At 71.1% G+C, this 11692-nt stretch overlaps 2 protein-coding genes across 3 annotated transcripts; one reads left to right on the forward strand and one right to left on the reverse strand.

The window, feature by feature from the left end:
* The first annotated feature begins 46 nt into the window (after window positions 1-46).
* NCKAP5L (NCK associated protein 5 like) lies at window positions 47-7887 on the forward strand. The gene is given in 14 exon segments (XM_063425097.1): window positions 47-139; window positions 2838-2879; window positions 2980-3086; window positions 3308-3376; window positions 3485-3523; window positions 3615-3734; window positions 3824-3928; window positions 4368-5807; window positions 5809-6089; window positions 6166-6319; window positions 6397-6475; window positions 6558-6842; window positions 6968-7107; window positions 7447-7887. Coding segments are annotated over 14 exon segments (3180 nt in total). The 5' UTR covers window positions 47-57; the 3' UTR covers window positions 7684-7887.
* A 93-nt stretch (window positions 7888-7980) lies between these two features.
* TMBIM6 (transmembrane BAX inhibitor motif containing 6) lies at window positions 7981-11492 on the reverse strand. 2 transcript variants are annotated; one of them, XM_063425102.1, is made up of 10 exons: window positions 11342-11492; window positions 9969-10070; window positions 9771-9879; window positions 9555-9675; window positions 9394-9442; window positions 9173-9270; window positions 8992-9071; window positions 8791-8891; window positions 8636-8708; window positions 7981-8534 (listed from the first exon to the last, which is right to left on the reverse strand). In XM_063425102.1, exons 2-10 carry the CDS (start codon window positions 10022-10024, stop codon window positions 8511-8513), a joined length of 711 nt encoding a protein of 236 aa, XP_063281172.1. In that variant the 5' UTR covers window positions 10025-10070; window positions 11342-11492; the 3' UTR covers window positions 7981-8510. The 2 variants fall into 2 exon arrangements, with proteins under 2 accessions (XP_063281172.1, XP_063281174.1); XM_063425104.1 differs by lacking the exon at window positions 11342-11492 and adding an exon at window positions 11184-11208.
* Window positions 11493-11692: the final 200 nt, after the last annotated feature.

Genomic DNA, 11692 nt, shown 5'->3' on the forward strand with positions numbered 1-11692 from the left:
CCCGGGGCGCGGATTGGCGGCGGCGGGGGCGCAGGGCGGGGCCGGCCCGGTGGAGCCATGACGTCACCGCCGCCGCCGGTCCCGCCCCGGTCCCGGTCCCAGCCCCGGCCATGCCGTCCCGGCCCCGCCGTAGCCCCCGGTGAGTCCGGTCGCTCCGCGGCGGGGGGACCGGGGGGTCGGGGCGCTCCTCGGGGGCACCGGAGGCGGGGGGGCATCCGTGGCCTCCGGGCACCGGATCGTGCCGTGGGAGGGTGGGGGTTGAGCCCCGGGGAACGGCGGGGGTGGGCCGGTCGGGGGTATTCCGCATGTCCCCGGTGCCCCCCGTTGTGTCCTCGGCTCTCCCCGCTGTCCCCGGTGCGTCCTGGGGTGTCCCCGCTGTCCCCAGAGCATCCCGGCAGTCTCTGAGGTGTCCCCACTGCATCCTGGCTGTCCCTGGGGTGTCCCCAGTGTCTTCTGGCTGTCCCCAGTGTCACCAGTGCATCCTGAGTATCCCTGGTGTGTCCCCAGTGTCCCCTCGCACCCCGGCTGTCCCTGAGGTGTCCCCGGTGTCCCCATTGCACCCTGGCTGTCCCCAGTGCATCCTGACTGTCCCTGGGGTATTCCTGATGTCCCCTCTGCATCCTGACTGCTCCTGGTGTGTTCCCACTGCATCCTGACTGTCCCTGCGGTGTCCTCAGTGTCCCCACTGCCTCCCAGGTGTCCCTGGGGTGTCCCCCACTGCCTTTCATCCCACCCGCCAGTCCCCAGTGTCTCCAGTACACCCCAGCTGTCCCCTGCGTGTGTCTCTGTTGTCCCCACCACATCCTGACTGTCCCCAGTGTCCCCACCGCATCCCTGGCTGTCCCTGCGTGTCCCTGCGAGTCCCAGCTGTCCTCGATGTGTCCCTGCACCCCGAGGCTGTTTCTCTAGCACATCCCACTTGTCCCCGGTGTCTCCCGGCTGTCCCCAGGGTGTCCTTGGTGTCCCTGGTGCATCCTGGCTGTCCCTGGACTGTCCCCAGTGTGTCCTGGCTGTCCCCAGAACAGCTCAGCAGGGCTGGGGACACTCGGGGCTGTCATCCCCTGTCCCTGGGCTCGGCATGGGGACCCTGGTGTGGGGCAGGCCAGGGCCAGCCTGTCACAGCCACGCTGGCACGTCCTGGGCTGCGGTTTGGGCACGTGCCGTGTCCCCACGCCGTGTCCCCACGCCGTGTCCCCACGCCGTGTCCCCACGCCGTGTCCCCACGCCGTGTCCCCACAGTGCCCAGGGCAGCAGGCACCGAGCGACTGGGGGGTACTGGGGAGGGGACACGGGCTCTGGGTGGGTGTCCCCCTCCCCACAGGGACCCTCGCGCTGCCCCCGCGGGGCCCCACGCTGGGGGAGGGGATGGCCGCGCTGTCCATCTGTCGGGGCCCCCCCGGCTGTCCCCGCCGGGGGCTTGGGGGGGCCGCGGGCTCCTCTTCCCCTCCAGACAGAGCCTCACTTCCCCCCGTGACGCAGCCGGAGCCGCCGGCCCCGGGGCCGCTTCCTGCGCGGGGGGCAGGCGAGGGGCCCGCGGGCACCTCGGGGACAATGGGGACCACAGGGACCCGCGTGGGTTCACCCCACGGGCTGCAGGGGACGGGGATAGCACGTGCGAGGTCTGCCCGTGGCCCCCAGCCCTTCCCCTTGTCCCTCCATCACCCCCAGACCCTCTTCTTGCTCCCCGCATCGCCCCCAGACCCTCCTCTCATCCCCTCCGGTCTCGCCCGTCCTGCCGAGCCCCCCCATCCCCGCCGGGGTCCGGGTGAACCGGGGACGCGTGGCCCCGTGTGAACCCCAAAACTCCAAACCTCACCCTCGAGGGGCGGGGGGCGGAGGCCGCGGCCGGGGGGTCCCGGCTCGACTGCAGCCCCGGGGGGCTCCCCGAGGGGTCCCGGGGCTCCGGGAAATGAACCCACAGGGTGCGGGATGCCCTGTGGGGACCCCTCTGTGCTCTGCCCTGTCCCTCCGGGGGTCCCGCCCGGTGCCGGGGGGGGGATTCCCGGTGCTTCCTCTCCCGGGATGATTCCCGATGTGCCGGTGCCGCCGCTCCCGGGGGCCCCAGCGGAGCCGGGGCTGGCGCTGGCGGAGCCGCGCACCGGGGGAGGCGGTGGCTCCATCCCGGCTCCTCCCCGGCCGCGGCGGGAAGGCGGAGCCGCCGCCGCCGCCTCCCAACAATAGCGCGGCCGGGCCGGGCCGGGATGGAAACGCCGCCGTCGCCGGGACCGGCCCCGGGGCCGCTCTGAACCGAGCCTGGCGGAGCCGCCGGGAGCCCCGGGCGTGAGTACGGGCCGGGGCCAGGGCTCAGCGCAGGGACGCGGCGGCACCGGCGGCGGGGGGAGCCCGGGGTGGAGCGGGGGGTGTGCGGCGCTGGGGGGGCCCGTGTGGACGCCGGGGATCCTGTGCACCGGGGCTGCGCATCTCGGTGCCCCGGGGCCGCTGTCAGCCACGAGGGTGCTGCATATCCCGGTACCCCGGCGCTGCTGCACGTCCCGGTGCCCCGGGGCTGGTGCCGATTCCGGTCCCAGTGGTCCTGCGCATCCTCGTGACCCCGTGCCGGTGGCGGTCCCGGTCCTTGGGGCACACCGGTGCCCCGGGGCTGATGCCGGTGCCGGTCCCAGCGGTGCTGCACATCCCGGTGCCCCAGGGCTGGTCCCGGTCCCGGTCCCGGGCGTGCTGTGCATCCCTGGGCCGATCCTGCAGCTTCCCCCGTACCGCGGGAAGGAGGGGGGCAGCAGGAGGGGTCCCTGCGGCTCCTGCTGCCGGTGGGGTCAGCACTCGGCCCTCGGGGGCTTTCGAGGCTCCATCCCCCTCCTCAGCCCGGTTCTCCCTGGCAGGTGACACCGCACAGGGACGGGGCTGGGGACATCAGAAGCCAGGTAAGAGAGGGCCGGGCTGTGCAGGGCCTGCGGGTGCCTCAGGCCGGGTGGCACGGCCAGGGGCCGGCAGGGACCCCGCGGTGATGCGTGTCCCCTGCAGCAGGGATGTCGGAGAGCGTGGCCGAGGCGCCTGGAGCCGGGAGCCCAGCGGTGCTGGGTGAGACGGGCACCAGCCATGAGCTGCTGCAGCGCCTGCGGGAGCTGGAGGTACGCAGGGACCACCAGGACACGGCACCACCGGGCAGCTGTGGCTGGTGCCAAGAGCCAGCCGTGGCCAGTGCCATGGAGCCCACCGTGGTCATGGGTTACGCTTTCCAGCTTTCCATGGCCCTCGTGTGCCTCTGCTCCTGCCGTGTGTCCCACCAGGAGACAGAGGGTCTGCTTGGTGCCACGGGGATGTCCCCTGAGCTGTCCCTGCTCTGTTCTAGGCAGAAAACTCAGCCCTGGCCCAGGCCAATGAGAGCCAGCGGGAGACCTATGAACGCTGCCTGGACGAGGTACTGGAGAGCTCCCACACACGTGGTACACGCGTGTACACGTGTGTGCTGGGGCGTGAGGTTGTGTGTGCCCCGTGCCCCACCCCAGACCTCCCCTCTCCTCCCCAGGTTGCCAACCACGTGGTGCAGGCGCTGCTCAACCAGAAGGTGGGTGTCAGGGGGGCAGGGGGGTGCCAGGGGGCTGGGAGGATGCTGAGGGGCTCCAGGGGTCCTGGCTGACCCCCCACACCCCTGCCAGGACCTGCGTGAGGAGTGCATCAAGCTGAAGAAACGTGTCTACGAGCTGGAGCGGCAGAACCAGGTGCTGAGCGACCTGTTCCAGCAGAAGCTGCAGCTCTCCACTGGGTCCCTCCCCAAGGTGTGCCTGGGGCTGCATCGGGGCTGGGGGGCGGGCATGGGGCAGAGCCCCCCCCCCAGAGCTTAACCCAGCATCTCTCTCCTCTCCAGCTGCCACTGCCCGCGGTGCCAGTGCCCCTAGAAGTCCCAGTCACCCCCCAGCCAGGCTCTGCTGAGCCCCCGCTGCTCCCCAGCCTCTGTCTGTCCCTGCCCGAGGTGGGTACAGTGTCCCCAACCCCTTCCTGTCCTGGTGTCCCCCTCTCTGGGCTGTGACCCCCTTCCCCATGGTCTTTTCCCAGTATGTGGTGTCACCTGTGACATGTGGCTTCCCAAGCCCACAGTGTCCTATCCTGTCCCCCTCCCTGGATCTGTGGTGTCCCCATCCATGTGCCTGTGGCATCATACTTTCAACAGGATCCCTGTCCCTGTGGTCCCTGTGGTGTCACCTCTCCAGGTCCATGGTGTCCACCTTCCCAAGCCCCTCCATCTGTGATGTGTCTACCTCCAAACCCCATTGCCCCAGATGTCCCTGTCCCCATTGTGTCCCCACCCCAAAGCCTGTTATGTCCTTCTCTGTGTTTCCAGAGTGTCCCTCTCTGGTACCAGGGGGCTCAGTGCCAGGTCCTCACAGGGTGATGGTGTCCGGTCCCCACAGGTGCTGCCGCCAGTGCCATCGGCCAGCCCCGGGCTCAGCCCTGGCGCCCCACCCCTGGATGCCCTGTCCCCCTTCTTCAAAAAGAAAGCCCAAATCCTGGAGGTGCTGCGCAAGCTGGAGGAGACAGACCCGCTCTTGGGGCCCCCTCCGGCCTCCCCCGGCTCCCCCGAGCCCTGCGCAGCCCTGGCTTGGCCCCCGTGCCCGCTGCGGGGGCCGGGGGCTGCGGGGGGCTGGCGGGGCCCCGAGGGCAGCCCCTGCTCCTCGCCAGAGGAAGGGGGGCCGCCCCGGGGGGCTCTGCTCAGCGCCCTGGCCGAGCGGCTGCTGCGAGGTGAGGGCGGGGGCTGCTGCCGGCGCAACGGCGAAGCCCCGGGGGGACCCCCGCGGCAGCGGCGGGGGGAGCACCCCGCCTTCCTGGGACTCTACACGCCGGGCGAGGAGAGCCCGGAGGGGGGCTTCACCCCGCTCTCACCCGGGGGGGTCCCCAACGCCCTGCCCTCCCCCACCAAGGTGCTCAAACTGCCGCCACCCCCTCCCGGGGGGCTGCGCCTCAGCCCCCAGCTCGCCCACCCCTCCAAGATCCCCTGCCGCGGCGCCCACCCCGAGGCCTCACCGGCGCTCAGCCGCCGCCCGTCCCCTGATGCCGCCCCCGAGCCCGGCTCCGCCGAGCCCCCCGCCTTCCCCCGCACCTTCGAGGCGGTCGAGCAGCCCCCTGGGCCACCGGGACCCGCGGCCGGTGGGGAGCGGGCGGCCGCCTCCCCCCCCAGCTCTCGCCGTGGCACGGGGGGCTCGGCCCCCTGCCGCCGCCCTGGCAAGAAGCCCCCCGAGCCGGGCTACCTGCCCTTCAAGGAGCGCCTGGCCGCCCTGGGCAAGCTGCGGGGGGCTGAGGGCCGGGAACAGCCCGGCCCGGGGCGGCCCGAGCGGGGCCACGGGGCCGAGCTACGCCCCCCGCCCCGGGGGGGTTTGGGGGGCAGCCTGAAGCACCCCGAGCCAGCGCACGGCGCGGAGCCCCTGGCCCGCTGCTACTCCTCCGGCTCCATGGGCGACCCCGGCAAGGCAGGGGCCAAGGGGCGCCCCGGCGCCGGCCGGACCCCCTCACGGACCCCCCCCACGCCCCCCGCCAAGGCCTCCCGCAGCCCTCACGGCAGCCCCACCAAGCTGCCCACCAAGGCGGGCAAAGCCGGGGCACCGCGGGGCGAGGAGCCCGCGGGCGCCAAGGCCGGCGGGGGCAAAACCCCGGCAGAGCCCGAGCCCGCGGGGCCGGCACCGAGCCCGGCGGGGCACTCGGCCATCGAGGAGAAGGTGATGAAGGGCATCGAGGAGAACGTGCTGCGGCTGCAGGGGCAGGAGCGGGCGCCGGGCGCTGAGGCCAAGGGCAAGGCGGCCGGGCTGGCGAGCTGGTTCGGGCTGAGGCGCAGCAAATTGCCGGCGCTGAGCCGGCGCGGGGGACGGCGGGCGCGGGCGAGAGTGGGCCGGGACCCCCGCTCCCCTCCGCCGAGAGGTGAAATTGGCTGCCCGCAAGCTGGAAGCTGAGAGCCTCAACATCTCGAAGCTGATGGAGAAGGCGGAGGATCTGCGGAAGGCGCTGCGGGAGGAGCACGCGTTCCTGCAGGGACTGGCGCTGGAGAAGGGGCGGCCCCGAGGGCCCCCGAGAGGCCCCGGCCCCCTCCCCGTCATGTACCAGGAGGTGACGGCCGAGACCTTCATGCAGCAGCTGCTGGACAGGTCAGCTCCCACCTGGGTCCCCTCGGGGTAGGGGTGAGGGTGGGGTGACCCCCCCCTGATCGTTGCCTCCCCCCAGGGTGGACGGGAAGGACGTCCCCTACGAGACCCGCCTGGAGCACAAGCGGGAGCTTTGTGACCTCCGGAGGGTCCCCCCCGACGCCAAAGAACCCCGGCTCTGCCGCCCGCCCCGCAACGGCATCGTGGGGCACCTGCGGGAGCCCTCGGACAAGGTGAGGACCCCCCTGCAGCCCCCCAGGCCTCGGCTCCGGGGGGACCCCGCAGCCATCCAGCCTCTGCATCCCCGCAGGTGCCCGACGTGGGGCTCCGGGACGAGCTGCCGTCCGACGAGAGCTTGTCCGAGTCGGGGACGTCGCAGCATTTCGCTGGTGAGGGGGCGATGGGGAGGTTGGGGCACAGAGGGGGCACCACAGCGAACTCCCCGGCGCTGACCCCTCCCTTGTGCCGCAGCCTGCGGGTCTCTGACGCGGACGCTGGACAGCGGCATCGGCACCTTCCCACCCCCCGACTACGGCGGGGTCCCCGCCAAGAGCACCCCCAAACCGCGGGGCCGCCCCGAGCCGCTGCCCGGGGCCGCGCCGGCCGCTGTCACCAAAGTGCCGCGCAAGGCCCGGACGCTGGAGCGGGAGGTGCCCAGCGCCGAGGAGCTGCTGGTGCCCGGGAAACACCGGGGAGCTCCGGGCTGCCGCCTCCCGGCGCCCCCCAGCTCGCACGGCCACCGCGCTGCACCCCAAGGTGGGTGTCCCCCCCTCCGTGCCGGGTGTGCTCCCACCCTCGTTAGGGTGCAAGGGGGGCTCGGTGGGGAGCTGGGGGACCGTGGGGGCCCTGCAGGTCAGCGCTGCCCCCCGTTGTTGCCACAGACACCGGGGATGACTCCAGGAAGCCGCGGCGCGTCCAGCAGAGCAAGAACTGGACCTTCCCCAACGCCAAAGCCTGCGGTGCTGCTGACCCCTTCGTGTGCCCCCCCGAGGGGCTGGAGGGGCTGCATCAGGCTGTGCAGGTAAGGGCCGGTTATAGGACCCCCAAAATATAGGGGGCAGGTTACAGGACCCCAAAACCTTGGTGGGGTCCTCAAAATTCCAGAGTAAGGACACTGAAACTCTGGAGCAGGACCCCAAAACTCTGGCAGGGGGACCCCAGACCCTCCTGCCCGTGCTGTGGGGATGGAGAAGCCACGGGGAGAGGATGTGGGGGGAGTTCTGTGATCACTTCCCACATGTCCCCCGCGGTGGGGGGGGATTTAAATAGACCCCCTAACATTTTGGTGGGGGGGCACAGAGCGATGGCTGTGGGTTCATTAGCACAGGCATCGCCCCCTGCCCACGCTGTCCCTCCCCAGGCCCCCGTGTGCAGCCCGGCGGGGCACCGGGGGGCATCCCCGGAGGCGCCCCCGCCCCTGCCCCCCGCGCTGAGCGCTAGCAGCAGCCGCACCCCCAGCGCCTCGGACGTGGGGGACGAGGGCAGCACGGAGGCGCGCTCCCGGGACGGCGGGCACGGCCCCGCCGGGCTGGAACACTCCGAGTCCCTCAGCGATTCTCTCTACGACAGCCTCTCCTCCTGCGGCAGCCAGGGCTGAGCGGCCCCGGCGCTGCTCCCGCGTCTTCCACCCCCCCGTCCCCGCTGCTCCCCGCTCCCGCTCTGAGGGTGCTGCCCGGCTCGGGGGCGTCCCGCCGCTCCCTCTCCCGGCTCTCTCCGATGGTGCTATGGCCCTGTACAGCCCCCGCCGATGGGTTTTTAACTCAATAAAGCCGCCCCCCCAGCCTGGGTTATTTATAGACGTGATGGTGCAGCCGCTGTGTCCCCTGCTGCGCCCTGGGGAGGGTGGGACGGACAGACAGACGGACACGGGGGATGGAAAGAGGGGCACGAAGAGTTGGGAGTCTGAGCGATTTATTGAATCATCCCGGTGTACAAAGAGCGGAGATGGCGGGGCTGGGAGCGCTGGGAACGCCGTGTCCCCACGGCCCCCTCCCAGCACACCTTCGGTTCTTGGCACTGGTGCTCAAGGGGAGGCTCCACCAAAGAGTTTGGCTCAGGGGGGGTCCCACCAACAACCCCCCCGGGGGTTGGGTTTGGGGCCTCACAGCCTCCCGGGGAAGGGTGACACCCCGGGTGGGGCTGGGGACAAACCTCCAAGGAGAGACGACACGTGGGTGACCACTCTGAGGGCCACGGGCCGGGGGTAACCAGGGGGAGCCAAATTCCAGCGGGATCCACGAATTGGCTGGTTTTTAATCAAAAAAAAAAAAAAAAGAAAAAAAAAAAGCTGAACAAGAGAAAAATCCACGAGGTGCGAAAGCTTCTGGCTGCTTCCTCGGCAGCAAAGCGCAGCCCCTTTAATGACAGAGGGACAGGAGAGGACATGGGGACACAGGGGTGGCTCCGCCTCGGCCCAGAGCTGCTTCACTTCTTCTCCTTCTTCTTGTTCTGCAAGAGGAAAAGTGGCCACGGTCACCCTGAGCTCTGTCCCTGTGTCCCCCCCACACCATGGGGCAGCTCTGCCCCCCTGCTCTGCCCTCCTCACCCACCTCGGACATGCCCAGGATCATCAGGAGCTCCCGGAAAATGTTGACAAAGTCCAGGAAGAGATCAACGCAGTGCCTGGGGGAGAAAGGGAGGGAGGGATGCTCAGAGGGGCCACCCTGCCCCCCGTGTCACCCCCCGCCGTGTCCCCAGCACCCACCAGATGTAATCCTTGTCCCCGCTCTCCGCCTTCTCGATGATGAGCTGCGTGTCGAAGAGCACGAAGGCGCACATGATCATCAGCGCCACGTACAGGTTGGCCTGCGGGGGAGAGAGGGGCGTCAGGTGGGGACAGTCCCCTGCCCGTGTCACCTGTCTGTCTGTCTGTCTGTCCGTCCTCAGCAGGCAGCAGGGCACTCACCGTGAAGAGCCAGGTGGATCTCACGAAGGCGTTGATCAGGGAGGAGAGAAACATCAGGGAGCAGCCGGAGAGAAGGAAACCTGTGGGGTGAGGGCAGGGAGTCAGGGGCAGGTCTGGGGAGCCCCCAGCACCCAGAGGGAGCCCCCAGCCCCTCAGGAGTCCCCCCCAAAGCCCCTCTCACCTCCCAGGTAGAGGTAGCTGCGGCGCCGGGCGTACAGGGCGCTCAGGGAGAAGCAGGCGAAGATGGTGGCAGTGCCCAGGAAGGCGGTGGGGATGATGCTGGGGGGCACAGAGAAGGGGTCAGAGGGTTTTGGGGCCAGCTGAGGGGGGCAATCAGGGGGGGACAGGATCTGTGTGGCAGCTGGAGGTCCCCACAGGACCCTCTGTGGGGGTGTCTCCTACCTGGGGTTGATGGCAATGCACATTTGCAGGAGAGGTCCCAGATTGATGCCTGGAAGGACAGAACTGGGTGTCACCAGAGCCACTCTGGGGGGCTTCACCCGGCCCCTCTGCAGGATTTGGGGTCCCAAGGGATGTGGGGGATATTCCCAGTGCCCACCTACCTGTGAGGAAGGCGAAGCCAACCAGCATCCCCAGCCGCTTGTGCTCGGTCTCACGGCTGTGTGGGGTGGCCGTGAGCCAAAGCATCAGCCCCAGTGAGCCCAGGCCAGTCAGGAGCCCAAACTGGGAGAGGGAAAGACACATGAGGGCTGGGCATTGCCTCGCCTGGGCACTGCCCGGGTGCTGCAGGGCTGGGGGTGCCACCTGCAGCCCCTCACCTGGAGCAGGTGGGTCACCACATTGATGTAGGCGCCCGCAGCTGCCACGAACATGCAGATGGCAAAGCTGCCATAGACCCTCTTCAGGTGCTCCTGGGTGGAGGCCGAGCTGTGGGGGAGGAGGGAGGGGGTGGTGAGGGGGGCAGGCAGGGCTGGCACTGCCCCCCGAGCCCCCTGCCCTGCCCGTGTGTCACTCACATGTGGGAGAACTTGAAGAGGGCGTCGAAGTTGATGCTGCGGTCGAAGACGTTCATGGTGCCGGGCTGGGATGGGCCCACGGCCGCTCCACAGGGCTGCAAACTGCCAGGGGAAGAGCGGTCAGGACGGATCCTGAGCCCACCCAAAGCTCCCAAACCTCCCCCAGGAGCCGAGTGGGTGCCCAGGAGCTGCGGAGTGAGCGGCAGGAGCCGCCGGGGTTCCGGAGCCTTTTTTGTCCAGCTGGTGCAAGCACCGCCGGCTGTTGCAAGGCTTGGGGGGGCCCGGGGTGTTGCAGGGCTGTTGCAAGGCCGGGGAAGCGCTCGGGGATGCAGCAGTGGGGCTGTGGTGAGGCCAGGGGAGCCCCTGAGGAGCGCCCGGTGCCGCGGGAGCGCTGCTGGCAGCTGGAAATGTCTTTGTGCCAGGTGACTATTAGTGCCCGTAATGACGTCCCCAGAGGTGGCTCTGGCAGCGGGAGGCTCCCGGCAGGGCCTCCTCCTCCTCTTCCTCCTCCTCCTCCTCGTCCAGCCGGCTCGGCCGGCTCTGTCCCCTCTGGCACCTGCCGGAGCCCGACCTGCCCGGCCGGTGGCACGAGCCAGGTGTCCCCAAGGGACAGAGGGGACCGAGCAGGGCCCGATGGGGACAGGATGGGGGCTTCAAACAGCCCCCCTGGCGGAGGGGAGGCTCCAGGAGAGGAACCCGCTCCTGCCACACCAGGGGGGCACAGGTTACAGCCCAGCCCTGGGACAGCGACACGGGTGACACTGGACCGCTGCCACCCCTGGGCTGGTGCCACCAGAGGTCAGAGGGCAAAGCAAAGGAGGAGGGGCGGCCATGGGGACAGTCCCCGGCGGGGTGTGGCGGCCGCGGGGGTGTGTGACAGAGGTCTGACAGCCCCCACGGGGGTGCCACCCCTCCGGCCCCAGTGACAGCCGGGTCGGTACAGCGGGACCGGCGGAGCGCGGGGCCCGGGCCGGCGGCAGGACCCGGGCCCGGGGCCCTCCCCGCCCCCAGCGCCGCTTTCGCTTTCGCCGCTGCCGCCCCTGGCCAGCTCCGAGCGACCTTTACCCGCTGCTTCCTGCACCCCCAACGGCGCTGCCCCGGCGCTCCCCCCGCCCGCCACCGCCCCGATCCCCCCTGATCCCGCCCCATCCTCCCGTTAGAACCGGGCGGAGACCCCCGGGGCCGAACCCGTGCGATCCCCCCCCCCCCCCGCACCGGGCACGGGGCCTGCTGGGGGCGGGACCCCCCGGGCCGCTCGGGGCGAGCTCTGGGGGGTGCCGTGGGGATCGCCCGGGGTCCGCAGCCGCCCGGGGACCCCCGGGGCCGCCCCGGGGCCGCTCCGGGCCCGCCCCGCCCGCGCCCCCCGCCCGCACCTGCGCCGCGTCCGCCGTCCGTGCCAGGCCGCGAGCTCTGCGCCACGCCCCCGGCGCTCATTGGCTGAAACCCCGCGTAGTCCCGCCTCCCACCTCGTTCCATTGGCTGTCGTCAGCGCCAGAGGCGGGGCTCGTCACAGCGTCCGTCACGGCCCGGGCCGCGCCCGAGCGCCGCCGTTGGACCAGCAGCGCCCGCCCCCGCGCGCGAGCGCGGCGCTGATTAGTCAGCGTGGGCGCGGCCCGGCCAATCAGAGCGCCTCGCTGGCCTCCGGCCTTAGGGCGCCCTCCGGTGGCGCCGCTGCCCTGAAGGGCGCCCCCTGGCGGCGCCGCCGCCGCCGTGCAGCGCCGGGG

The sequence above is a fragment of the Prinia subflava genome, unplaced genomic scaffold (assembly GCF_021018805.1).
Source record: "Prinia subflava isolate CZ2003 ecotype Zambia unplaced genomic scaffold, Cam_Psub_1.2 scaffold_53_NEW, whole genome shotgun sequence".
Taxonomy (NCBI): domain Eukaryota; kingdom Metazoa; phylum Chordata; class Aves; order Passeriformes; family Cisticolidae; genus Prinia; species Prinia subflava.